General features: G+C 37.5%; 1 protein-coding gene across 1 annotated transcript; it reads left to right on the forward strand.

Moving 5' to 3' along the window:
• The first annotated feature begins 789 nt into the window (after positions 1-789).
• Positions 790-27,447, forward strand: ube2l3b (ubiquitin-conjugating enzyme E2L 3b). The gene is made up of 4 exons (XM_088009198.1): positions 790-878; positions 11,967-12,062; positions 12,146-12,332; positions 26,790-27,447. Exons 1-4 carry the CDS (start codon positions 852-854, stop codon positions 26,942-26,944), a joined length of 465 nt encoding a protein of 154 aa, XP_087865324.1. The 5' UTR covers positions 790-851; the 3' UTR covers positions 26,945-27,447.
• Positions 27,448-27,542: the final 95 nt, after the last annotated feature.

Genomic DNA, 27,542 nt, shown 5'->3' on the forward strand with positions numbered 1-27,542 from the left:
TTAGGAAGGATTAACATTCTGTATTGGAAAATTTAGACAGATGTAGCTGATTATAGCTTTGTGGAAATAGGCAGTCCTTTGCCAGAGCATGTTTTTAAGTACCCCAGAATGGCTATCACAGGAGATTCAAGAATTCCTTAAACATGCATCTTTCATGCATGAAAGAATCAAAGTAACAGTTTCTGATATAACACTAATCATATATTCATCCAGCCATCCAACACGCTCATCCTTGCAGATAACATATGGAGCTAAAAACTATTTTACCCTCCTCAACCCCAAATTATAACCTCCCCACCCCAGACACGCACACACACACACACACACACACGCTTCTCTTAAATATTATATTTTTGTTTTCCTTGTTTTTGTCCACAAATGTATGCTGAGGTCTTCTCTCACTCTCTTCTACCTATCTGGCCCAAGATCTCAAAAATGCTCCTTGAGGAGCATAAAGGGATAAATTCAGTCTAATTTTGGTTGTAACCTCAATTTTCTGAGTACCTTCACTTGAGATGTGTATTGATGTGTGTTGTTGCAGTTGAAATTTAATTGATTTACAGTACCCAAACGCTTCCCCATCTTTTTAAATTTCTTACTAAAAGATGTTGTGTATTTAAGTTCTTTGGATGATTCCATCTCACTACTTAGTAAGTATACTAATTACTAATTTACCAATGTAAAGTGACATTATGGTCCTCAGTCTATAACAGTTGGTGGCAGTAATGCAGAACTTCAATGTTTGCCAACTACCAATAAACACTAAGAAGAAGAAGATTTTTTTTTTTTTTTTTTTTTGGGGGGGTGGGGGGGGGCGCTGTGCATTCTGGGAACAACACAACGACTTCAAGATGGCGGCGAGCAGAAGGCTGGCCAAGGTAAACGTTTCCGTTTGAACTCTATGATGCATTCTTCTTAATATGTAGATGCCTTGTTGGGGCCAAACTTCGTGATCACATTGTGTCTAAGAGCATACAAACTAATGAAACAGTTCAATGCTGTACTTACTGTCTTAATCTTTAAATCTTCGGTTGACGAGAGGTCATGCTGGTCGTCCAGCCAGGCAGTAACGTTGTGGTGATCTGCGAGGAGGCCAGTAAATTCATAGCTAGCCCTCCTAAGACATCCATTTTATGGATTTTGTATACGATTGGGTATCGGTTGCACCGGTGCTTTGATTAAAGAAGTCGTGGAAATTTGATGTTTTTTTTTTGTTTTTTTTTGTCCAAACGTATATGATTTCAGTGCGAGACTGGTTAGGCAGTTTATTATTCTAAGATGGTAATAATTCATAACTCCGGTGGTTTAAGTCGATCACACCCTACAGGATAGTTATTAGCTGTGAATCCTGGGTAGGAAGTTTAACATTATGGAAACGAACTTCCATTTATTCTTTTGCGTGGAGTTTTGTTTAAGCAACTGTGGTGCACTTTGTTTTACAAAACACTGTTTTTTCAAAAATGCGGTCTTTTTGTATTGAGGGTCACATGACTATCAGAGTTATTAGTCACTTGATGAAGTCACATAAACTCTTATTACCTAGGAAAATACCTAGATAAAATCTGTTCATACAATTTATTCCTCCAAAAGACAAAATCACCAAAAATTTGATCAGTATATAATTTTTGATGTGTTTGAGTTGTAACAAGAAAACAAAACTGATGAGGCCAAAAGGATCATATTATCTGCTTTTTTGTACTTCCAAGATATAATTGATCATTCAATTCACTTTAAAAACACACCTAAACATTCAATTAATGTTTAGGTGTCTGGGGTGGGGAGGTTAGTCAAACAGGATCAAAACTTATGTAAGGAACTCTGGTAGGTATAGACAATATTATCAGCATGGTGTCTATCGGCTGATATTAGCTGTAAAATTTAATATTGGACATTGGCCATACCGTCAAAATAATTCACTGATATAAAAGCCGTTGTTTTTATATGATAAACCAGTGACAATGAGTCCTGCAGCACAGCATCATAAACTGCTAAGCGTTAATGCATGACTGATGTGCTTTTTGCTTGTGAACAAGTAGAGTTTAGTTTTGTGAAGACTTACTGTTTGAGTATTGTTACTGTCTTAGAGAGAGCAGATGTTATGAATAAATTTGTCATTAAACATAATAAGTTCAAAGTGTTACATCATGTTCATCCTTCTTTTTAGCATTTGCATTTGATAGCAGGCTAAATTGGCAAAGAATGCAATATTTTAATTTACACAGTAGAGAAAGTCATTGTTTCAGTAAGTAGGTATAAGAAAAAATATTGGTATCAGTTATCGGCCAAATAAGTTTTAGTATATCGACATATCGACCAAAAATCCAGTATTGTGCATCCCTAAACTCTGATTAGCAGGGCCAGTGTCACTTGAACATCTGACTATTTTGGTAAGAAGCAAATGCATCATGCCAATAGAAAATGAGAAAAGAATTTAGTCTGGACCTCAGAAAGAGAATAGATTCTTATTGTGTGTAGTGCTGCAGCTATGATTATTTTAGTAATAGAATATTCTGCCAATGATTCTGGCAATTAATTGGCAATTGACAAAATTGTCAGGTTTGGCAGTGACTGTTTATTTTATAAGTAATGCAGCTTAGCCTGCTCTGCCACAACTGCTCAGACTAGTTACCATGGTAACTGATGATAAACAGTTATTTCTCCACCATTAAGCAGCTCACACATGAGGATTGACCTTCCCTGTAGCTCTGATTAGTTGTTTTTGACTGGGAGCAGTACAGTAGGACCACTGGAAGGAGGTGGAGGGTGGAGAAGCTTGATTTTTTTTTCACAGATTATCTGTCTCATGCTGTCACAACATGGTGACATTTTTGACAAATAGTAAAAACATAATTTTTATAAAAGTTATATACACCAGCTTTGGATAATATTATATTGCTATAAAATATTGCTACTCTTACTTGAGCAAAATTTCTGGATACCCACTGTCAATAACTTCACTGAATGAAAAACAAATATGCTTTAAATGCATATTTAACCAAATAAGCATTTAAAGCACAGACACATACAGTTTGTTAATGTGAGACCCTTCTTTAAACACAAGCTTCTTCATTTTCTATTTGCTGAGCTTCTTCCAAATGTTTCGTTGTGTCTAGAACAACTGTATGATGCATTATTCCAAAGCATCAGGAGACAAGCTTTGTTGCAAACTAACATAAGCATTGCAATAAACACAAGGTTCAAAATCATTGGGGAGAAAAATAATTGGTGATGTCATCAGGGATCTCTGGTGGTCTGCTGGCCTGAACTGGAGTTGATGTTTCAAGGAAGACCATTGTCTTCCATTGTCTTCCATTGTCTTCCAAATCCTGCTTTTTCCTTCCTTTTGTGATTGGAAATTGTAGTCAGCTGCATTGCTGGTACTCGGCTAACTACATGCGTTGTTTTAAGGTAGTAAAACTATGTTGTATTTCCTAACCTCCCTTTTTGCACCTGCCTTTTTAATGAGCTCTTCCCTTGTGCTATCAGCCGCACTGCTTCCTGTTGGCTCTGTTTTGATGCAGGCTGGTTACATCATCAACAAGCATTACCGCAGTTAGGCGGTAGATTGCAGATCGCTACCGTAGGAAAATTTCTATCGTTTCTACTGTATGCCGTTTATATTGCTCATACCTATAAGTGAGGCAGTGTAGCAGTTTAATTCAAGGGTGTAAACTGCAGTCCTCTGACCCTGGAGGACTTGAGTTCGAGACCACTGATAAAGAGGTTAATTGTTCTTGGAGTGCTCTATCCATGCATAGAAATTTGAGTGGAAAGAAAGAATGTGGTTGGAGAGTGCACCTGGAAAAATCCATCTAAGAATCTGGGGGAGCTTCACAAGGAACATACTGAGGTTGCAGTCAGCACAAGAGCCACTGCAAGCCAGGGATGAAGTGAAGACCCAGGTTGAGGCCGAATGTTTGTCTTAGACAAATATTTTAGGACATTGCTTTTTATGTACTGTAAAATGCAAAAATTAATGAAAATGTTGTCAATTACTCAACCAACACTATTCTTAGTATTGAACTAATAATGGTCATCATAAGATTGCAGGTGTTTGCGCAGCCAAAGCTAGGTCGCACTGCTTGTTATCATTCAGACGTGCTCTTTTAAATTGAAGGACCAAATGTCAGCTGTTGTTGTAAGCATTCACATGCAACACAGTTTTGCAGACATTAGCAGTAAGTTGTATTGTTTCTAGGCCTGTCGCGATAAACGATAAATCAATTAATCGCATGATAAATTAAAGCTATCGACCTCATTTTAATTATCGGCGTTATCGTCTCTTCCTGCCGTTTTTTCTTTCTCTTGATGGCACTGAATGAAAAAGGGATCGACTCTGGTGTTCCACTGACCCTCCCTTCCTCATTTCCTTAGTGCAATGTCCAGCGCACACTATACGAGTTGTCGGCCCATTTTCAAAACCTGAGAGACGCATTAACCGACAGAAATCCTAGGTATAACAGTTTGATCGGGTTTGACCGTGCCGTGTCAAACAATGGGCACAAAATAATGGCTACAAGCCCAATTAACTAATTTTAAAATCAGGCATTAATCAATGCTTTACTAGAATCTAGCTACAATGCATGTGGCTAGAGTCAGCATAAAGTTCTGACTGAATGAAAATCATTATAACCTATTTATGTCACGTTAACGAAGAACAGCTGAAAAGTTACCGGGTTTATCAACTGCGGTAGCAATTTGGCTCCAACTCCTCTTCTTGTCATTTCCATATTCTTTGCATGAAATGTTGAATACATATTAATGTTGTTTCCACATATCATCTCCGATGTCCGCTGGACCCTAAGGTCAGCTGTTTGGGATTCCTCTCATAATTTCCCCTCAGAAAGCATGGAGGAGAATCCGCGCTTTCTGATTGGCTACCTGTCACATTCAGCATTAAGCTCCCAGTCGGGGAAAACCCCTGATTTAGATCAGAGCGGCCACAACAATCTACCGAAACACACCATACACTACAGGATGATCGGTTACGAAATCACCAGCGACAATCTTAGAACAGCCAACGTTCTAAGATTGTCGTAAGGGGAAAATGGGGGCAAAAAATCGTGTAGTGTGAACTACAGCATTAGGTGGTCGGATGTGCTCATCTTCTCTATTTAAATCTAGTGATTACTGAAGGTCAATATAATATACAAACTTCATAATCTGCACTCTTTTGGTTGAATGCAGTATTTATTTCCACTTTGGCTTTATGTTGTTTACTTTTTATTCAAGTACGTTTTTTGTTAATGGAGACTGAGAATCCTTTTTATTTTTGTTTTTGTTAATTTAGTTTATCAGTTCCAGTGTTATGTGTTCTTTTGAAAATAAAATGTATCCATCTATGGCAGGAAATTGCATGCATTATTACGTCATTTCCATTAAATCAGTGTCAAAAGGTCTTGAAACAATATTATCGTTTATCACAATAATTTTTTAGACAATCGCTCAGCAGAATTTGTTATCGTGACAGGCCTAATTGTTTCTGAGATGGTGGACTGCAGCTGTGCTGGGATCACTATGTTGCTTTTAATTCAGATCTTGTTGTTCGTCTGCAGGTGGAAATAAAAGGGAGTATTTTTGTAATTTTGAGAAAAACTATAGAGTCTTGACCTGGCTTTGACCCATTTTGTTCACCAAGACCAAGCCTGAGGCTTAACAATCTAGCAAAGGGCCAGTCTGTGATCCACTGTGAGCTCACACAAGCTTTGAAAAGAACAGTTACTTTGAAGAAAGTTAAGGAGTTCATGATGTTGTGGGAAAAAAAACTATTACAAGTACTATCAGGTGAAATCACTCAATCAGGCTTATTCATATATTGTGCAGAGAGCTTGTAGGATAATCAGTAATGAAGGGGTTCTGGGATGGCATTGGATGACAAACTATTTTCAGTCATTCAGGACCAAGGTTTGTGAAACACGATGCAGCAGTTGAGGCCACAATATAATTTGCAGAGTTGGCAATATTTCTCAGATGTTGTATTACTTGAGTTGTTCAGTCAAATTTTGAGACACACATCCACAGACACTCAGCCTACAACAGATATTTAGACTTCTGATCTTATTTTTATTTTATTTTTATTTTTATTGATTCCCAAGGAAACAAATGTTACATAACATTTAGCCTCAACATCACATAGCCAACTTCAGCATTTGAGAAGGACAAGTTGACCATTACCTTATGATAAACAATACAAAGATACAACTGCTGTTTTTTTTATTATTTAAAGCACTTTGAAATGTGCTATACAAATAAAATTTGATTGATTGATTGATTGAACTCCTCTTACCTGGGAAAGATTTTGAAGGTGGGAGTGAAAAATAGAATATAAAAGAAGAAAAACTGAAATAGTTAGTAATGTAAAAACAAACTAAATAACAAAAATACACCAACCAAAAGCATAGTATCAAGTAATTATAAGGTATACCTATTATAGGAGAGTGAACCATAAGGGTAGTTTAATCAACTTTGGTCTCTGAAAATAAAATTGGGTCTTTAGAGTTCTACACATTCTACCCAACTTTGCCACCACAGATAAAATTATTCTGCCTTGTAATTGAGAGAGGCTATTTGTTTCCATCTATATGTTAAATGTTATATCCATCCAGTTGTCTAAAGTTGGTTTGTCCTGTGATAATCATTTTCTTATATCATATTCTTTTTACTTGCTATTAATTAATTGGTCATCAGTAGGGATGCTCCGATCAGGTTTTTTGCTGCCCATTCTGATACTGATCACCAATGAGGCCGATCTCTGCCGATCGCCTGGATTAACTGTTTATTTTATTTTAGTTATAAATGATACTATGTGATCTGGCGAAATTAAAAAATGATAAATTCACCTAATTAACGTAAACATGCAACATACTTCCAGGCACATTACCACAGCTACTCAGGGTGCGTTCACACTGCAGCCTGAAGTGACCCAATTCCGATTTTTTTGACGTAATGCGACCTGTATCCGATCTTTTCATGGCAGTCTGAACAGCACAGGTCGGATTCTTTTTCGAATGTGACCCGTATCCGATACGTATCCAATTCAAATGCGACTTAACGTCCAGATCGCCTTCATTCGAACTGAACGTCACTGATTCTCAACAAATCTCACTATTCTGTGTCCTGATACGTGCAAGAGGGAAGAAAAACAACAACTATGACAGACAATATGAGGATTACGTTGTTAATGTGCTGCTCCGGCCGGACAACTTCAAATATGTAAGCTAAGCTCCACTGTTTGCCTCCATGTTTACTTCCGCAAACACTGAGCACTTCTTCTTTTTATGGCGGTTGGCAGAACACTGAGAACGCTGCCGCTATTGCGCCCTCTAGTGCGCATGTGGGATATTTTCAGGTCGTTTGCCCGTTCACACTGCAGAACACATACAGGTTGCATTTACTGGCAGTGTGAACAGCCCCGGCAAAAAAGTCGGAATTGGGTCACTTCAGCGAACACAGATTAAAACACTCGGCCAGACCTCCAGTGTGCAAAGAAGTACGTCTAATAGATTTATAAGGTATGCGTCTTATTAATTTTAGATTGTCTTTGAGAAGAAAACATTGACTTTCTTCTTGGTAAGGTTAGCTTTCAGTGATTCAAGCTAATGCTAGCTTCCTGTAAGTTAATGTTAGCTAAAGTTATCAAACTCCATAACTGTAAGGTTAGCCCTTATTCATAAACATTTTTGGAGGCAGGCAAATAGATTTTTCCCTCCAATTTTAATTTGGCAAATGGTAAGCAACTATATTAGTCAAAGTTACCCTTTGGGTGTTTTATTTAGCAGCTTGACGGATGCGACGTGGTGCTTGTGTTCTTTGCTTTGCCAACTTGCCTAAGAATACATGGTAAGGGGACAAAGGACGCTACTGAAGACATGCTACAGGTGTGGAGGAGACTTATGAGGACGAGCCATGGTACAGTGACTGGTACAGTGACTTCTGGTACAGAAGAAGTCACTGTACCAGAGTATCTGGTTGGAAATCCTTCAGAATGCTCATTAAGTGAAAAGATACACTCGTGTGCCTAAAAATATACATTACGTTTTGCATTAGTAATAACAGTGGTTGGAACTTCTGCCAAACAAATATTTGGTCAGAAGTTGTGTTCAGCTCTCGTCATTATTTTACTTGTACTAAGAATAGTACATGTAATAATAATAGAATTTACAGAGTTTCCCCTAGTGTATTATAAGCCTGGCGGGTCGCTAGCCTTTACGAGTTTGGACACACCTTTTCATTCAAAGAGTTTTCTTTATTTTCATGACTATGAAAATTGTAGATTCACACTGAAGGCATCAAAACTATGAATTAACACATGTGGAATTATATACTTAAAAATGTGTGAAACAACTGAAAATATGCTTTATATTCTAGGTTCTTCAAAGTAGCCACCTTTTGCTTTGATTACTGCTTTGCACACTCTTGGCATTCTCTTGATGAGCTTCAGTCACCTAAAATGGTCTTCCAACAGTCTTGAAGGAATTTCCAGAGATGCTTAGCACTTGTTGGCCCTTTTGCCTTCATTCTGCGGTCCAGCTCACCCCAAACCATCTTGATTGGGTCCAGGTCCGGTGACTGTGGAGGCCAGGTCATCTGGCGCAGCACCCCATCACTCTCCTTCTTGGTCAAATAGCCCTTACACAGCCTGGAGGTGTGCTTGGGGTCATTGTCCTGTTGAAAAATAAATGATGGTCCAACTAAACGCAAACCGGATGGAATAGCATGCCGCTGCAAGATGCTGTGGTAGCCATGCTGGTTCAGTATGCCTTCAATTTTGAATAAATCCCCAACAGTGTCACCAGCAAAGCACCCCCACACCATCACACCTCCTCCTCCATCCTTCACGGTGGGAACCAGGCATGTAGAGTCCATCCGTTCACCTTTTCTGCGTCACACAAAGACATGGTGATTGGAACCAAAGGTCACAAATTTGGACTCATCAGACCAAAGCACAGATGTCCACTGGTCTAATGTCCATTCCTTGTATTCTTTAGCCCAAACAAGTCTCTTCTGCTTGTTGCCTGTCTTTAGCAGTGGTTTCCTAGCAGCTATTCTACCATGAAGGCCTGATTCACATAGTCTCCTCTAAACAGTTGTTGCAGAGATGTGTCTGCTGCTAGAACTCTGTGTGGCATTGACCTGGTCTCTAATCTGAGCTGCTGTTAACCTGCGATTTCTGAGGCTGGTGACTCGGATGAACGTATCCTCCGCAGCAGAGGTGACTCTTTGTCTTCCTTTCCTGGGGCGGTCCTCATGTGAGCCAGTTTCTTTGTAGCGCCTGATGGTTTTTGCGACTGCACTTGGGGACACTTTCAAACTTTTCCCAATTTTTCGGACTGACTGACCTTCATTTCTTAAAGTAATGATGGCCACTCGTTTTTCTTTACTTAGCTGCTTTTGTCTTGCCATAATACAAATTCTAACACTTTATTCAGTAGGACTATCAGCTGTGTGTCCATCTGACTTCTCCACAACACAACTGATGGTCCCAACCCCATTTATAAGGCAAGAAATCCCACTTATTAACCTGACAGGGCACACCTGTGAAGTGAAAACCATTTCAGGTGACGACCTCTTGAAACTCATCAAGAGAATGCAGAGTGTGTGCAAAACAGTAATCACAAGTAAAAGGTTGCTACTTTGAAGAAACTAGGCGTATTTTCAGTTGTTTTACACTTTTTTGTTTAGTACATAGTCATGAAAATGAAGAAAACTCTTTGAATGAAAAGGTGTGTCCAAGCTTTTGGTCTGTACTGTGTGTGTGGCATTTTACTGGCAGGTCAGAATTATTCCTGAAAGAAAGATGGGTTTATAGTTTTTATAGTTGATCCACTGAACAGGGAGCGCCCACCAATCAGATCTCTGGCGCCTCAGTGGGCGGCTTGATCTCTGAAGTTTACCTTGGGGCGGATCGCTCATCCGCGGATCGCTGCTACTTGCTAAACTTAACTTTATGTAAGAGAAATTATTAATGACTCTGTTATTAAATTTGACAGTGTAATAAAACTTAATGAAATCTTTTTTGTTCCACTTTATTTCAGGTAGGGGGAAATATTAAAGACTGTGTTGTTAGTACTCCTGTCACAATAAAAAATAAAAGTAATTGCACAATAAATGACAAGAAACTCAATAATTTTCAAATTCTTCATTTATCATTCTTCTCTTTTCTCTTTCTTTCCACCAAAACTGGTCTTCAGTCTGGTGCTTTGATCTCAACTATCCCCTGTTTTGAAAGACAATTTTGTTTAGAGAGACCTAAGAATTCATTTTATTCATTGTTTCTGTTGGGTTTTTTAAAATTATTACTTTGGATATTTCCAGTGTCCTCTAGTTCCAGCGTTTAAATGTTTATAAGAATTTAAAGTTTATTGATCCTTGAAAATGTGTTATTGCATTTTTATTATGCCATTATTACTATCACATTACTTGAAAATGGTCTCAAAACAATATCATTATCGCAATAAGTTCTGGGACATTTTAACGTCCAGCAAAATTTGCAATGGTGACAGGCCTAGTGGTTAAAGCTTTTGACAGTGTAGTAAGACATAACAACCTCATTATTACTTACTTGAGGTTAGGGGAAATATTGATGACTTAATGATATCCGTAACTAGTTCAGTGTGTTCCAGTGTGTAAGGGAAAATATTAATGACAAAACTATAATGGTTTCAGGACTGTCACAGTTAAGATTAACTAGAATTGAGAGGATAATGTAATCCTGCAAAAATACATAACTTTATAAAGTTTGGTAAAACACACCTGCTGGATATATTTATGACAGATGATGATTCTTGGTTAATGTCAAGTTGTCATAACAAGGATATTTTTCTCCAAAATAATGACAAGACATTTTAAACAGTGTCAACTTTGTATTAAAAGTGTCATTTGCCAAATGACACTTAATGACAACAGTCATAAATATTCATGAAGACTCCTTCATGTTCATGACAGGTGTTATGCCATGTTTAAGACAGTGTTATGCACAGCCCTTCAAAATAAGTGTTACCAAAAGATTTCAATCAGTTATGAAGTGGTCAAAAGCTTAACCCCACACTGTACTGAGAGAAGTGAAGCAAAAGGGGCCGAGCTTTTCACATTGCTAGAAGTGTTTTTTTGTTTGTTTGATTTTAGCTGTAGACACTTCCTTTTTAACAAATAAACTAAAAGAATGCTATTTTATTGGATTTTAGCCAAGTTATATTATTTTAAAATAAATTGAATTATTTTCTGCATCTGTTATTGTCTTTCTGATATTGTATACTTAAAAAAGGCTTAAATGGTAAAATAAAAAATCTGTGAAATGTGCCAGTTTTTTTAATCTGATTAGTCATCACAATAATTGATAAATATAATTGTTAGTTGAAGGGCTAGGAAGATTCTTGTAGGCTTCACATCTACCTACTAAGAAAACACATGCAATCAGTGTTTTCTTAATTACAGATGAATAAAGCCATTACATCAGTAACAGATAATGTATCTATAATTTCAAGATGGTGCTTTTTTTTTAAACTTGAATAATTCTTGTGAATTTTACAGGCACGTTTCTCTATATCAGTTACCTTTGGCCTCATGCTTAAACTGGGAGCATGATACATTCAGGGCTGGTTTCTTTTTGTCTGGGAGGAACCTTTTCTGTTAATTTGTCCACCGCTTATGACCTCCTCAGCTTTGTTCTATTTATGTGGACAAATCATCTCTGTTTAAGAAGAGTCTGATGTTGTCACCAATCTTCCTTGCTTTGCTTCTTTCACTGCTTCTTGTGGTTCTCTTGGTTTCTTTGACTTGACCTGCCTCTGTGGCATTCTGTCAGTTTAAATTTTTTCCTCAGTCTGGTTTCCTTTTTCCATAGATTATTTTTTGTGTCTTCCTTAGATTGCCTCTTAGTTTGTGTGTATGTTTCTATCCGTCGATTGATCACAGCATTTGTAGTTGAGACTTTTAATGTATAATATGTGTCGTGTTTGGTTTATTAGGAACTTGAAGAGATTCGGAGATCTGGGATGAAGAACTTCAGAAACATTCAAGTTGAGGAATCAAACCTATTGTCATGGCAAGGGCTTATTGTTCCTGTAAGAAGTTGTCTCTTTTTGTTTTTCTAGGCTGATTTGCCTTAATTTGGATTTATAGTTTTAATCATTACCTTTTCTTCCAGGACAATCCACCGTATGACAAAGGTGCATTCAGGATTGAAATCATTTTTCCAACCGAGTACCCATTCAAGCCTCCCAAAATCACATTCAAGACAAAGATCTATCACCCCAACATCGATGAGAAAGGTCAGGTGTGCTTGCCTGTGATTAGTGCTGAGAACTGGAAGCCCGCTACCAAAACTGACCAAGGTTAGTGGTACCACATGATAAAAGTGCCTTTTTTTATCATAGCTTATCTGAGCTACCTGATGAAGCTAGCTGAGCTATTTTACCAATAAAATGTTTGTTTGTTTTTTGTTTGTCAATTAATGCTATTTTCTTATTGTTTCTTTGAAAACATGTTTAAAAAGCACTTGATGTCTCTCAACCTTTTTTGGGCCACCACCCCTCTGTCCATTATCCAGGTCACTTGACTGCCCCCCTTCAAAGAAGACGTAGGCTACTTTGCACTGAATATGCAAAGATTTGTTTTGTGGCACAAAACAAATCAATTCAAACTCTATCAGCTTTCTTGTTCTGATGTTAATTACTAAATCTTAAAACTAACAAGATTTAGCAACTAACTTTTATCTGACCTGCCCAGATAAAAGGTGTAAAAGATAATTTTTTTTATCTGGCCACATTGGCCAGATAAAAAATGTACAACAATGCTAGTTTAAACTTCAAACTATTTTCAAAAATCTGTGTTCTGCAACATTAAAGCATTGCTAGAACTGCAACTATGTCAATCATAACTCATCTTCTCTTTGGTGTTTTTGACATTTTCCTGTGGTGCAGCTCTGTGCTGACTTCAGTAGAACGGGATGTCAGAGTATCATCTATAAAATTTCACTCATGTGGCATTCACTGTGAAAACCAGTGCTTTAGGTGGAAAAATAAAAGTTCCTGAGCCTTTTAATGCCATAAATATTGGACATAAACTTGCATTGTACCTTTACAAAGACCTGTCTATTGATTTATAAATCAATAGTTTTACTGTACAGAAATGACAAAGAACAGGCTCTTAATCAAATCCTAATGAGTTAAATTGAAAGTGTAATGGAGTCACTTATAGCATCATGACATTGAAACTGACATGAAACATAATATTAACGAAATAAATATACAAGATAAAATCTAATTTAAAACATGAATAAATTCCTTTAGTGATTCTTGAGAATAGGGACAAAATGGGTTTTAAGTTTCCCATAATTTTTTTTTGTTATTTCTCAACCTTATGTATGCAAATATGACAAATAATGTTTAGGAAATGTAAAGATGCTAAGGTGCAGGCTCCCAGTTGCAACATTTTTTTTTTAAATTACATTTTTAATCGACCTGACCTAGAAAGTTGTCATCACCATCTGACAAAAACAAATAAAAAATCATTTTTAATGACCCTATTAGTGATATTTTTACTCATTTTACAGACAAATGCTTCTCAAGAAACAAAAGAAAGATTATTTAAAACGAAAAACAACAAAAAATCCATCTGACGGAGTTGACATAGAACTGAAGGTGGTTACAAACTAGTGAGTAAAATGAAAAACTTGGTACATGTGAAGTAATGAAATTTATGCAAAATACATTAAAATGAATTAATTGCACATTTAATTCCTAACAATTTCACTAAAAGAGTCAAAAACTCTGACGGAGTTGACAAAAAGCCAAACTACCTCAATTTATATGATGTTATTCTGAAGGAGGCCATATTGTAGCTCGTCAGGTCCATGAAATCTTTACAGTTTACCAAAAAAGTTTTTTATTTTTATTTCACAAAATCAGTTATGGAGTTGACACATCATGGTTGTGACAAGCAACTTAGGGATAAAGCAGAAGAAAAAACTAAAGAATAACTTAAGCTAACCGGAGCTAACTAGCCCTCTCAGCAAAGGAAGAGAAAAGACGACGTCATGGGGTCCTCAGAAGTTCTGGTGCCCCCCAATAATGCCTGATTTTTTTACATTCTTTTCATTTCTGACGGTGTTGACAAAAACTAGGGACACATTTCAATGGAGTTGGAAAATATATAAAATGATTTTTAATTCAATTTATTGATACCTCTATAATTATTTATATGACTACTTATACTTAATTGTCACAATATATAATTTTAGTATTTCTTTAATTATTTTAAACTATTATAATGTATTGATTTCTGCTCTGGGACAAGGGCTTTTACAGGCATCATCCACCGACTACAATGTTTAAAATAAAAAACATTCAGCAAATACCAGGAAAATATACATTGTTGTGCTCACATGACTCAGGTTAGTTGAGTCAGATATTTGAAAAAATTATATTTTGTGTATATTTTATTCAAATTTTGTGCTTTATCCATAGGACCTGTTTTGTCCCTATTCTCAAGAATCTCTGCCTTATTATTACTGTTATGGTCTGTAAAATATGTTCTTAGCATTAGATGTGGTCTCAACAAAGCCATGGCACTTCAACAATATTATCTTACCTTTTATCTGAAAACAGTTTGTTTTTACCATATTCATAGTCCCTTGTATTAATTATTGCTCAAAAGGCCTTGCCATATAGGTTTATTCCTCTGTATTTAGTTAGGTTCTTAGTTTTTTCTTGCATTTGTTCTTTGTGGATTTCCGTTTAGTTTCCTTTGATTAGTAATACCCTTTCTTGGGTTAAGGTTTATGTACACTGCCTTGCGAAAGTACATAAAGGTTGAACTTTTCAACCTTTTGCTGCTTTTCAGGCTTAATAATAAAATCATTTTATTATTTTGTGAAGAATCCACAAGTGGGACACAATTGTGAGGTGGAACAAAATTCATTGGATACTTTAAACTTTTTTTAACAAATAAAAAACAGCTTTTTCCACAGATTCAGGGAGTGCATCAATGGGGAAAAACAGACTGACCTGTTACAACAAAAAATGTCCTGATGCACTGATAAGTAAAATCTACAAGCAAAGTAGCATACTGCACCACTTACAGCACTGGTGTTGACTGTAAAATGAAAGCTGTCGTGGTCACCCATGGAAGGAAGTCTTTAACTAAATGGGTTCATTTGAGAAAAAGAAAGTATCCCAGTATCAAAGTTTTTCATTCAGACAAATGTAACACAGAGGGCTTTGTAGAGGTTATTTATAAAAGGACAGACATGCAAAATACAGAATAATAGCGGTATCAAAGATGACAAGCAGTACCTGAGGCACCTGCAGGAACTTTAACCTTTGCTGGATTTTCTTTTGGACATTGTCTTTCTGGCAACACCACCACAGTTCTAGAGAGAACGTGGGTCCCTATTATTTGACGATGGTAAAATCTTGAAAGGGTTAACTTCAGGTGGTTGTCACTGCTCCAGTAGACCAGCTGATCCACCTTCTGTCTGTACACAGACTCATAATTGTTTTGAATCAGAGCGGTGACGGCAATATGACCTCCTTGTCCTGATGGAGAAGGGCTGTGGGGAGAGAGAGCATGTTTCTTTGGAGTGTTTGTGCTGGTGGATTTTGTGCAGAACATTATGCTGTCCAGACTGTCCTACTGCTGCCGATCACTCAAGTAGTTGGTATTCTATTATTTATTTATTTATTTACTTCAGTTCCTTTTTTTTTTTTTTTTTTTTTAAAAAAAAAGGAACTCGCAATTTTTCAAACATTTCACAGATCTTGAGAATGTTTCTCAGGATCTCGAGAAAGTAAGTTGCGATCGCTTGTTTTTCTTTCTTACGGAAGCGCATTGCTATCACGCAGGAAAAAAAAAATTTCGAGCGCTATCACGTTATAACGTGATACGTATGTCGTTAAAACGTGATACGTATGTCGTTAAAACGTGATACGTATCTTGTTAAAACGTGATAATTTTAGGTCCAGGAAGTGGCGGTATTATGCTAGGCTAGTACAGTGGCTAACATGAATTGGTCAAGTTTCCTTTCATGTTTGGTCTACAACATGTAGAGATATGGATGCTGCTTTGCACTGTGGTTAAAACCATTAATAGCATGCGTACTCTGAGCAGGATCCTAAACAGAACGGGACTGCACAGAAGGAAACGTCAGTCCGGTCCTCTAGCTGTAGCGGCGTTCCTGACTGTCTGGATCGAAGCTCAAGTTGGCTTCCGATTGTAGCTTCTGATTTGGGAAATGGCTAAAGGGAGATTATAACGGAGGCTCAGACGTATTTGCTGAACAGTTTCTGTTCAGATTTGTTTTAACAGTACACTTGCTGAACTACGGCTGTTCGTAACCAAGCAACCGAAATCAACAGAAGGCTCGATAGTGGCAAAAGACAAAACTAGATCCTGTTAAGCATTCTTCAAAATAAAAGACTTCCTCTCTCCAAAATAAATCATAAATCAGCAAAAGCTGAATGGCCTCCTTTAAGCGTCCTGAGAAACAATCACCTAATGATCGTGATTCATAAATCTCTACTCGGCTTGGCTCCAGCATCCTTAAACTTTCTTTTACATAGGTCTGTTAATTCCCATTCTTTACGTTTTAACAATATTTTTCTTTTACATGTTCCACTTTTCTGAACTGAAAAAGGGAAGCAAGCTTTTAGTGTGATGGCTCCTACAGCCTGGAAACAGCTCCAGTCTGAAATAAAGATGTCAAAGCTGGTTTCACTGGACTTATTTCGAGCGATTCTTAAAAACAGACGAGATTCTATTAAACAGTGTCACTGTTTTTAAATTCTTTTTTACTGTTTTACACTTCTGCATATGCATTAATTAATTTTATTTTGTAACCAGGTTGCTGTGTGTTGCAGACTTCTACCCAGGTCCCTCTTGAAAATAAGATAAGATGTGTATCTCAACGGGGTTTACCTGATAAAATAAAATAAATAAAATAAAAAAATAAAATAATATTTGTCAAATATTGGTCAACAATTTTTAATATTTGTCGACAAACAAGGAGCAAAGAAGAGACACCTCTCCTTTACCATATAGGTGACTTAAAATAATGTTTTCTAATGGAGACAAAGAGGGTAGATAAAGATTATTGTGTTGCTTTGATAAAATAAAACTCTGAACTTGAAGATGGTTATAGAAATATTTTGTAGGAATATCATGTTTGTTTTTAATTTCTTCAAGTTACATAAATACCTTCCCTGAAAAAAGATCAGACACTTTAGTTATATCCTTAGCAGTTTAAATCCTGCTCTACATGGATGAACATTACATCGGATAGTTGTTGCATTTCTCCCAAATAATCAAGTGTTTTTTGCCAGATCATCATTGTATTTTTCAGAAATGGGTATTTTGTTTGCTTAATTGACCTTTTCCTGCCTGATGAGTACATGTACAAGTCTATAGCAATAGAGATCCAGTGGGACACAATAGTAACCCATGCTGGGGGCTGTCTGGCAGTAAAGTAAAACATTGCTGCCCTGATCTGGGTTGAAATAACATAATAGGTTTGATAATTGTTAACACCCTCTGTCATATGGCTGATATAAGACAGACAGTTTCATTCTCGGGCGTTTACCATTTAAGTGAAGTTGGAAAAAGTTATATTTAGCTCCTTAAAGAAGAAGGGGAGTGAGGAAATTGAAACTGATTGGAAAACATATAAGAATTTTGGCAATATTGTAATTTTTATAATATTGATGTGACAAATTAAGGAGATGAGTAGCATCTTTAACTATTAAACTTTTAAAGCTAACATACTTAGACACTTCTGATCTGGAATAGATTATTCATCTCTGATGCTATGTTGCATCACTATAAATCGGAATCTGAAAAGTTGTTGGCATTATTATCCCAGCTGATGGATCCTTGTAAGCCACACAAAAAGGCAGGTGCTCTAGGACAAAAAAGTGAAAGAAAACAGAAGGTTAAAATAATAACAAATATTGTAAATGTGATAGGAGTTTATTTCTAATGCATTCCAGATGCAAACATATTTTTAAATCTCTCATTACTGAGGTTTCAATTCAGATAAAGATTTCACAAATCACAAACTAGGTTTGAAATATTCTGCCATTAGCGTAGATTAGAATAATCCACTCCAGATTTGAAGTGTCGATGTATGTTCGTTTTTAAAGCAGAACAAATGATTTCTTAACATTTATATGTTAAATATAATTTCCATGATTAGTTACTTATTTACAGTCATATGTCAAGTCATATGTTAAGTATAATTTACATGATTATTATTATTCACCGAATTTAACTTGATTGTACACAATTCCAAAAGGTGACGTGAAAAATAATGGGCTCTTTGCACCTCAGCTTCCGCGTTCGGGGTAAAGCGGCTCGATTGTTTCCGATCCAATACAAACATCATTTACATTAGGTGCTTTCAGGGCTTGGCCAAGGTTTGTACATTGATCCGAAGCCCCAACAAGTCAGCTGGAGAAAGGTTTTAAGATGTTCGCCTCGTTATACATTCACTGACACGAAGGTGAGTTTTACTTAAACTTTGTGGCTAACATTAACGTTAGCTTATGCTAGTAGGCAATATTCTCGGACATTGTTCTTGTAAAATGTGCTATTTAAGTATCTAAACATTCTAACAGACAATGTATTTATCTTATTTTCAAGTATATTATGTGTGTTTATTGTCGTTAGTGTCACAGACTAACGGGGAGGTTACGGTTCGGACTTTTTACTTCCGAAGCCTGACGAAGCTCAACAAGCCTCATAGCTTGACAGTAGCGCAGCTCTGGTGTCAGAGATCTGGTTCAGCTGTTCAGGTTCAAAGTTGCTGCTTTTAGAAAAATATGACCGTGTTGCTTCATGTCTCCATGTTATTTCGTTTTATTACCTTTGCATGTTTCTTGTGAAGAGCTCAGATAGGACGGTGTTTACAGCAGTATGTACAGGCGGATCAGTTGCTCGGCTGTCTGGCTCTGGTCTGCTCTCTCGTTCCCATAAACTCTTTCAGGCTGAATATAGAAGTGATTCCATGGAAATAACTCAGGGAGGCTCCTTTATTTACCATCCGTATCCCCGGTAGTTTTAGGCTGATCCGGAGTGAAGTGAAGGCTGCAAACTTTGCTGTGCGGTGTTAGCTGGTAGCAACAGATATTTACAAGCCATCTTCTTAATTCAGGATCGCTTGGAAATTAACGAAAACTTAAAAGCCCATTATATTAGGAAGACAACAATGTTAATAGTATTGTTTTTTTGCATCTGAAATACGACTTAGTCTTTTCTACCAGTCATGGTAACTCAAAGCGGAAAAAAGTGAGCCGCATTAGCTCCTGGAGATGTGACGTCAACGCCTTAGGTGCAAAGAGCCCATTAAATTCAAAGCTTTATGTATGATTTATTTTGGAGAGAGGAAGTCTTTTATTTTGAAGAATGCTTAACAGGATCTAGTTTTGTCTTTTGCCACTATCGAGCCTTCTGTTGATTTCGGTTGCTTGGTTACGAACAGCCGTAGTTCAGCAAGTGTACTGTTAAAACAAATCTGAACAGAAATTGTTCAGCAAATACGTCTGAGCCTCGGTTATAATCTCCCTTTAGCCATTTCCCAAATCAGAAGCTACAATCGGAAGCCAACTTGAGCTTCGATCCAGACAGTCAGGAACGCCGCTACAGCTAGAGGACCGGACTGACGTTTCCTTCGGTGCAGTCCCGTTCTGTTTAGGATCCTGCTCAGAGACCTGAGTGAAGTTGGCCCCCCAACCTTCTTCAAATCAGACAAAATTGGTGTCAAACGTTTGTGCTACGTTTGTGCTGGTTTGTGCAGCAAAAATTTTCGTTTGTGCCGCTATCATTTTAAAGATATAAAGAGATGTTTCTAGAGGTCATCCAAGGTCAACCAGCCCCCCCACCTTCTTCAAATCAGGCAAAATGGGTGTCAATCAACTCGGCTACGTTTGTGCTGGTTTGTGCAGCAAAAATTTTCGTTTGTGCTACTTTGGCTTTGAAGATATTAATGAAAGTGTAAAGGTCAAAAGGTCAACCAGCCCCCCCCACTTTCTTCAAATCAGACAAAATGGGTGTCAATCAACCTGATTATTTTTGTGCTGTTTTGCTATGGCTTTGAAGATAAAAATTTAAATTTAAACTTTTTGATGTCAATGGTTTGCTTTGAAAACATTATTGAAACCTTAAATCAGGGAAGCTTCACTTATTTCATTATAACAAACTCATGATCACAATTGTTTACAAGTGACTTTTATTTATCTTGATTATCTGGCTTTACAATTCATAGCACATAATATTCAACAACATTCTACAATAAAAGATTAATTTGTTTAAAGAACACTACATTAAACCTTTATGTTTTATGTCACCAAGCACTGAATGTTGCCCTTCTGATACAGTAAATGGTATTTTTGGTGTTATCCATGTTGAAAGACCTTTATCAACTAACATAACACCCTGTCATCTTAGTATTATGTTCAGAGAAAAAGAAGTGTTGATGATTGCTCTTGATCATAACATTAAGCTCAAAATGGCTGAGTAGATGCCAAGCACATTTGGTTTTATTCTTATTTTTTGTATTTCAAATGTACAGTTTGTCTAATAGCACCCTCTAGTGATCAGAAGCTACGATACAGGTCACCGAGATTGTTTTGAGAGGTGTTGTACCCATACACATAATATAAGAGTAGGTAGGGTTAGACCCTATTAATCATTATTTATTTGCGTCATTATTAATCATTTTTATTTGTGTTTGTATAGTCATATGAATATGTATTGCTATTACTAAATAATTTATTAAATAAATTATGAACGGCTGTGTGGTTTGTAAAATGCTCATAATGCATCAACATCAGAATATTCTATTCCTATTCTATTGTTTTCCCCAATAAGCATATTTAAATAGGCTGAACTATGTATCAATGGAAATAAAAAAATATTTAAAAAATACAATTGTTTATAAATGTAGCTTTGATAGATGTTTGAATAAGGTTTCCAGCAACAAAAAAGTGTGTTATGATCGATTAAATACATTATGTTATGTGCCTGCCAGACACATAACGCTGAGTGGAGTGGAGTACCGCTCCAAGATGGCTGCCCTAAATCTTGTCAGCGGCAATAGGCGAGAGCGGTCCATGAGGGTCTATTCTTATATTATGTCTATGGTTGTACCTACCTGTTCATTCTAAATAAGACCTAGTATGAAATGAATTTCTTCCAGGTTCAAATTTAATTATTCATGTTCATAGGTTATATATATTTAAATGAAATTCACAGTTTTCACCATGAACAGGTGTTCATTGACCTTGGATGACCTCTAGAAACTTTTCTTTTAATATCTTCAAAGCCAAAGCAGCACAAACGAAAATTTTTGCTGCACAAACCAGCACAAACGTAGCCGAGTTGATTGACACCCATTTTGCCTGATTTGAAGAAGGTGGGGGGGCTGGTTGACCTTGGATGACCTCTAGAAACATCTCTTTATATCTTTAAAATGATAGCGGCACAAACGAAAATTTTTGCTGCACAAACCAGCACAAACGTAGCCGAGTTGATTGACACCCATTTTGCCTGATTTGAAGAAGGTGGGGGGGCTGGTTGACCTTGGATGACCTCTAGAAACATCTCTTTATATCTTTAAAATGATAGCGGCACAAACGAAAATGTTTTGCTGCACAAACCAGCACAAACGTAGCACAAACGTTTGACACCAATTTTGTCCGATTTGAAGAAAGTGGGGGGGCTGGTTGACCTTTTGACCTTTACACTTTCATTAATATCTTCGAAGCCAAAGCAGCACAAACGAAAATTTTTGCTGCACAAACCAGCACAAACATAGCCGAGTTGATTGACACCCATTTTGCCTGATTTGAAGAAGATGGGGGGGCTGGTTGACCTTGGATGACCTCTAGAAACATCTCTTTATATCTTTAAAATGATAGCGGCACAAACGAAAATCTTTTGCTGCACAAACCAGCACAAACGTAGCACAAACGTTTGACACCAATTTTGTCCGATTTGAAGAAAGTGGGGGGGCTGGTTGACCTTTTGACCTTTACACTTTCATTAATATCTTCAAAGCCAAAGCAGCACAAACGAAAATTTTTGCTGCACAAACCAGCACAAACATAGCCGAGTTGATTGACACCCATTTTGCCTGATTTGAAGAAGATGGGGGGGCTGGTTGACCTTGGATGACCTCTAGAAACATCTCTTTATATCTTTAAAATGATAGCGGCACAAACGAAAATTTTTGCTGCACAAACCAGCACAAACGTAGCACAAACGTTTGACACCAATTTTGTCTGATTTGAAGAAGGTGGGGGGGCCAACTTCACTCAGGTTGCTCAGAGTACGCATGCTATTAATGGTTTTAACCACAGTGCAAAGCAGCATCCGTATCTCTACATGTTGTAGACCAAACATGAAAGGAAACCTGACCAATTCATGTTAGCCACTGTACTAGCCTAGCATAATACCGCCACTTCCTGGACCTAAAATTATGTTTTAACAAGATAAATATCACGTTTTAACGAGATAACTATCACGTTTTAACGAGATACGTATCACGTTTTAACGAGATAACTATCACGTTTTAACGACATACGTATCACGTTTTAACGACATACGTATCACGTTTTAACAAGATAACTATCACGTTTTAACGACATAGTATCACGTTTTAACGACATACGTATCACGTTTTAACGAGATACTATCACGTTTTAACGAGATACGTATCACGTTATAACGTGATAGCGCTCGAAATTTTTTTTTTCATGTGCACAGGTGGCACTGGCCCCCACTAACATCTGATTGCTAAAGCACACTTCATACCAGGTGGTGGTGGTAACACACCAATAAGTTAGTTCTGAAAAAAAAAACTCAAGAAAGGAGAGGGGGACAAAAATGTTCGTAGTCTGGAACAGAGGTTGCGCTAGATGTTTTTTGTTGTCCATCAAATGATAATAATGACATTTAATTGCATTTTATTTCCATTCTGTTTAATTAATATTCATCAAGCTCAACAGATAATCCACATTGTGTCATCATCAAGCTGAATACATTTAACTTTTTCTCTGTAGTGAGAACGTTTTTGAAATCAAGCAACATTTCACCAATAGAAGTGATCAGAAGTCGGCAAGACTCTGAACTTACCTGATCCTGCACACGCTCCCCTCAGCGGGAGAATAATCCCGGAGATGCAGGGTTATTGGCACTTAAGGTCACCTTGCATAATTTTAAATATTAAGACAATAAACATTAAGTACAACTCTACTCTCCATAGTAACAAAATGGGCAGGGTGAACAGTGAGATGAATAGAAGAGGAGGATCTGAGGGTATGAGCGGATGTAGCAATGTGAAGGAGGTCCAAAAGATACGGAGGGTCGAGGTTGTGAAGAACTTTGAAAGTAAAAGGATAAGTATTTTGTAGTTGATGGGGATGAGAAGCCAATGGAACTGTCGTACAATAGGTGTGATGTGATTGAGGAGGTTTGTGTATGATGCGGGCAGCTGAATTTTGGACCAATTGTAATTTATGGAGGGTTTTCTGTGCTTGGCCAAAAAGAACAGGGTAATGTAGACGAGAGGTGATCAGGCTATGAGACAATTTATATTTCCAAGATGGAAGTAAGGGGGGAGGCTGACACAGTAAGCTGGGGAAGATTCCAGTGGAGGATGTGTAGGTTGATGGTGCTGAAAGCCAAGTTGATGGTCACAAATGGATTTACAACACAAGTCCCTGGATAGCCAAGGTTGTGCAGGATGTAGTGTACTCCCATATTTGTTGCGTCATCTACCAATCATTTTTCCTGATAAGCCATGGGGGGCTGCATTACACAATCACAGCTTGCTTACTCGGGTTGCAGTTTGCTAGTGAAAGGGGCTGGAGATGGGTGAAGGTTCTAACAAAAACATTGCCTGGATTTGAATCAGTATGTTTTGCATCCAATGAAAGCAAGGTTGTAACAAATGTATTGGGCAATATCATTTTCACAGTTGTGGCCTTGAAATAAAATCCAGAGTCCTCAACATCCGAGACGAAGACAAGACAGAATACAAATGCGTTTGAGTCAGAGACCATCAAAAAGTGGTATCGGTCTTGAGTACTAGAACACTGGTACCTGTATCAATCACACTGACATTATTTACATATTTCTTATTTTGGGGTGGTTTTTGCAGCAGAATCACACAAAGTGAGTAAAACTAGAACAAGAATTTTATGTTAGGAAGTCTTAAAACTTCCAGCCATGTTTGAGAATTTCTGAGGTTTAAAATTAACAGCATAGTAAAGATCTAAGATGGAAGAGAGGTTGGCAAACAACCATAGGTTAAGTCAATTGTTGCTGCAAACAACCTACCGTATTTTCCACACTATAAGGCGCACCTAAAAACCTTCAATTTCCTCAAAAGTCGACAGTGCGCCTTATAATCCGGTGAGCCTTATATATGGACCAATATTGAGCCACAACAGGTCTATCAACTACGTTAAGCAGCCGCCAACTTCATTTTCGCCTGTAGAAGAAGAAGCGCGCGGTGCATGCTGGGATAGTTGTCAGAATGCTGGTTTGTAATCTATTAATAAAGTTTGACTGACCTATCTACCTACTGACCGTCTAGAATCAGGTCGTCTGCAGGTCATTTAGCACCACGTTCTCCACCAACATGCTGTGCGCAAACGGAGAAGGGTGACCATCGTCCGGCCACGTCGCAGAAGGCTCTCCTCATCGACCGGAGTCTGACTGTTTTGTTGACATTCCTTTTAGTGCAGCTCCATCTAGTGGATGCATAACGTAACTCCAGCTTCTACTGTAGCGTCTATTCTATGTGCCTTATAATCCAGTGTGCCACATTACGGCACATTTTAAGTTGCAGCTCATTTTATTGCTTTAAGTCTTAAAGCAGCACTACTATGTATTTTTCATCACATAGTGCCATTGCATAGCACAATTAAGTAACTGTTACCTTCAGTTATTAAAATTGTGTATATACCATACGTAATTTAAAGGAAATTTATGAAGCTCCTGGTCTTTCTGACAGTCCGCCTTCACCATGTCATCACAACAATAGTAGAGATACTATTGTTTTATCTCAGTCATACGTAGAGATGGAATGGCAACTGGATCCACCTAACTTCTGCAGAAAATATTAGTCATGAACGAGGAGGCGAGAGCAAGCGATGCGCGTGTGGAAGCAGATCTCTATTTAGCTTGAGCAAATCTGTATTCCAGTTGTGTGGATGTTGTTTTACACATGTGATTTTGGCTTGATTTTTACACCATACAACAGATCCTGGACGTTAAATCAGCTACAAGTTAAGTAACGGAGGCCCACCGCAAACACATTGTTTGAGCCAGCAGCTAGAACTAATAAAGCAGGCAGAAATGCTGTCAGTACTGTCGGATCCCTACCTCTATGGCTGCACTGTGAGCTTCCAACACGGGGGGATGGACAGTGGCAGTTTATTTATGGGCAACTGCCCAGGACAGCATCTACTGGGGAGCGCCGTGAGCGCCTCTTGTCTTGAAGGTACCCATCCACACATAGTGTTTTTCCACTAGCCCACCTCTACTCCCAGTCTGCCCCAGCCAGATTCATTTTCCATTAGCAAATCCAGTGTGGCTCAGGCTGTTCTCAGATTGCCATTCTTTCTTCAGGGTACAAATAGCAGCACCAAGCAGGGTACGGCACTGAAACCATTTGATTAATAGCTGAATGCATTCATTGATTGTGGACAACAGACATGCTGTCTGCTATCAGAGAGCTGCTCATACAGAGGATTAAGAAGAATTTAATCAGGAGCCGCGGCAGGAACACTTGCAGTAACTTTTGCAGCAGAATGACCGTGATTTAGCTGACCTGCTAGCAGCTCGTTGCTCTGAAGACCAGACAGCAATAAAGAAGACAGAAACGGTGAAGCTGTGGCCTGCTTTCTGATGGAGTTGCAGTTTTGTGCCGACGGTGTGAAACAACGGAACTACTTAATATTAGCTTATGATGTGAATTTTACTTTTCCTTTGGATAAAAAAAAAAAAAAGATTTAAAAATTCATGCATGGCTATTGGTTTACGTCTTTCTACTGCATTATCTAAATCCAAAACCTTGGACATTTTTAAAAAAGTACCAGTTTGTAATTATTATTTTTATGTATAGCAAAATAATCAAATGACCTGATTGTATCTCCATTGCTGAGAGTTGCTGCAAACATAAACAGAGAGTTGACCACAGCTGCTGCTCCTCACAGACCGTCTACGACACTAAGAAACAGAGCGAATAGTGGAAAAGCTCACTACCTGCGGTAGATCTGAGCCGCACATTAAGCGGCTGGAGCGCCGCTTGCCTTGTGTGATTTTCGGTGTAAGGATAAAGTCAAACATACAAAAAACATGTATGTTTTGAATGTCTCATGAAATGAATAATGAAATAGCGTTTTTTTTTGTTTTTTTTTTCATCCAATGTTTGATTCTCAATCAAAAAAAACAATTGAATGACAGATACTCTGACCCTGCAGCAGCAGAATGACAGAATATTTTAGTGGTTTTGAATCCACGAGGTGTTTATATTGCGGTACTTTGAAACTGGTAACTGAATCATCCGTAAATTTACTATATATTTCTGTAAAAAAAATTTTTATATTTTTTACCAATTGGCATTGTATATCTAAACTCTGTTGAACTGAATTCATAAGATGATTGTTAATTTTTTTAAGGGGGGTGAGTGGTCTGCATTTTGCTAGTACTTTTGTATTTAACAACAGTATCACCAGCTATCTTTAAAATGCGTTTGATTTTAAACTTGATTTTTTTTGTTTCTTTTCCAGTAATTCAGTCCCTCATTGCACTGGTGAATGATCCTCAGCCAGAACATCCTCTGAGGGCAGACTTAGCAGAAGAGTACTCAAAGGACCGTAAAAAATTCTTGAAGAATGCTGAAGAATTTACAAAGAAACACGGAGAAAAAAGGCCCCTGGACTAATGAGTGACAAGCACATAGCCGTTTCTTCTTCTTTTCTCCTTTTCTCTGCCTGACAGGTTATCTATCCTATTTGCTGTACCATACCTCTAACCACGTTGCTTGTTCACTCTCTTCCACACTTCCACACCAAATACTGCACCACTCTGCAGGCCTGGAGCTGCCAATATGCAGGAGGGGTGTGATAGTGTCATGCATCTGTACCCATCCAGGATTGTCTGTTGATCAGACAGACTCCCTTCTCTCTTCTTTTTCTGTGGAAGATGACATGGTCTTTTTACTTTTAGTCTAAATGTAAAAGTAATTCTTAGGGGAAAATGATGCTCAGAATAAGTCAAGATGAAAAAATTCAGAGAAATGTATTCTTTTTCTTCCTGTTAAAAAACCCTTGATTATAGATCTATAGATTATAGATCTCTTGTATACATTTTTGATGAACTGAACTTTTCATTTTGTCCCAGGAAAACAGTCATTTTTTAAAAATGAAATAAATGTGACAAAAGAAAGTTTGAGCTCGAACATTGAAAGTGTATTTACTGAAATGACAACTTTCACATTTTTTATATACTGTAAACTTACATCTGTTGGTGTCCACTATATA

This window comes from Poecilia mexicana, unplaced genomic scaffold (assembly GCF_051168715.1).
Source record: "Poecilia mexicana isolate PSO_F unplaced genomic scaffold, ASM5116871v1 scaffold_9, whole genome shotgun sequence".
In the NCBI taxonomy this organism is placed as follows: domain Eukaryota; kingdom Metazoa; phylum Chordata; class Actinopteri; order Cyprinodontiformes; family Poeciliidae; genus Poecilia; species Poecilia mexicana.

Excerpts from the sequence above, each read along its gene's own strand:
- ube2l3b (XM_088009198.1), top strand. The coding sequence starts at position 852 with ATGGCGGCGAGCAGAAGGCTGGCCAAG. Across the intron at positions 12,063-12,145 it reads GGCAAGGGCTTATTGTTCCT|GACAATCCACCGTATGACAA; the intron begins GTAAGAAGTTGT and ends CTTTTCTTCCAG. Across the intron at positions 12,333-26,789 it reads CGCTACCAAAACTGACCAAG|TAATTCAGTCCCTCATTGCA; the intron begins GTTAGTGGTACC and ends TTTCTTTTCCAG.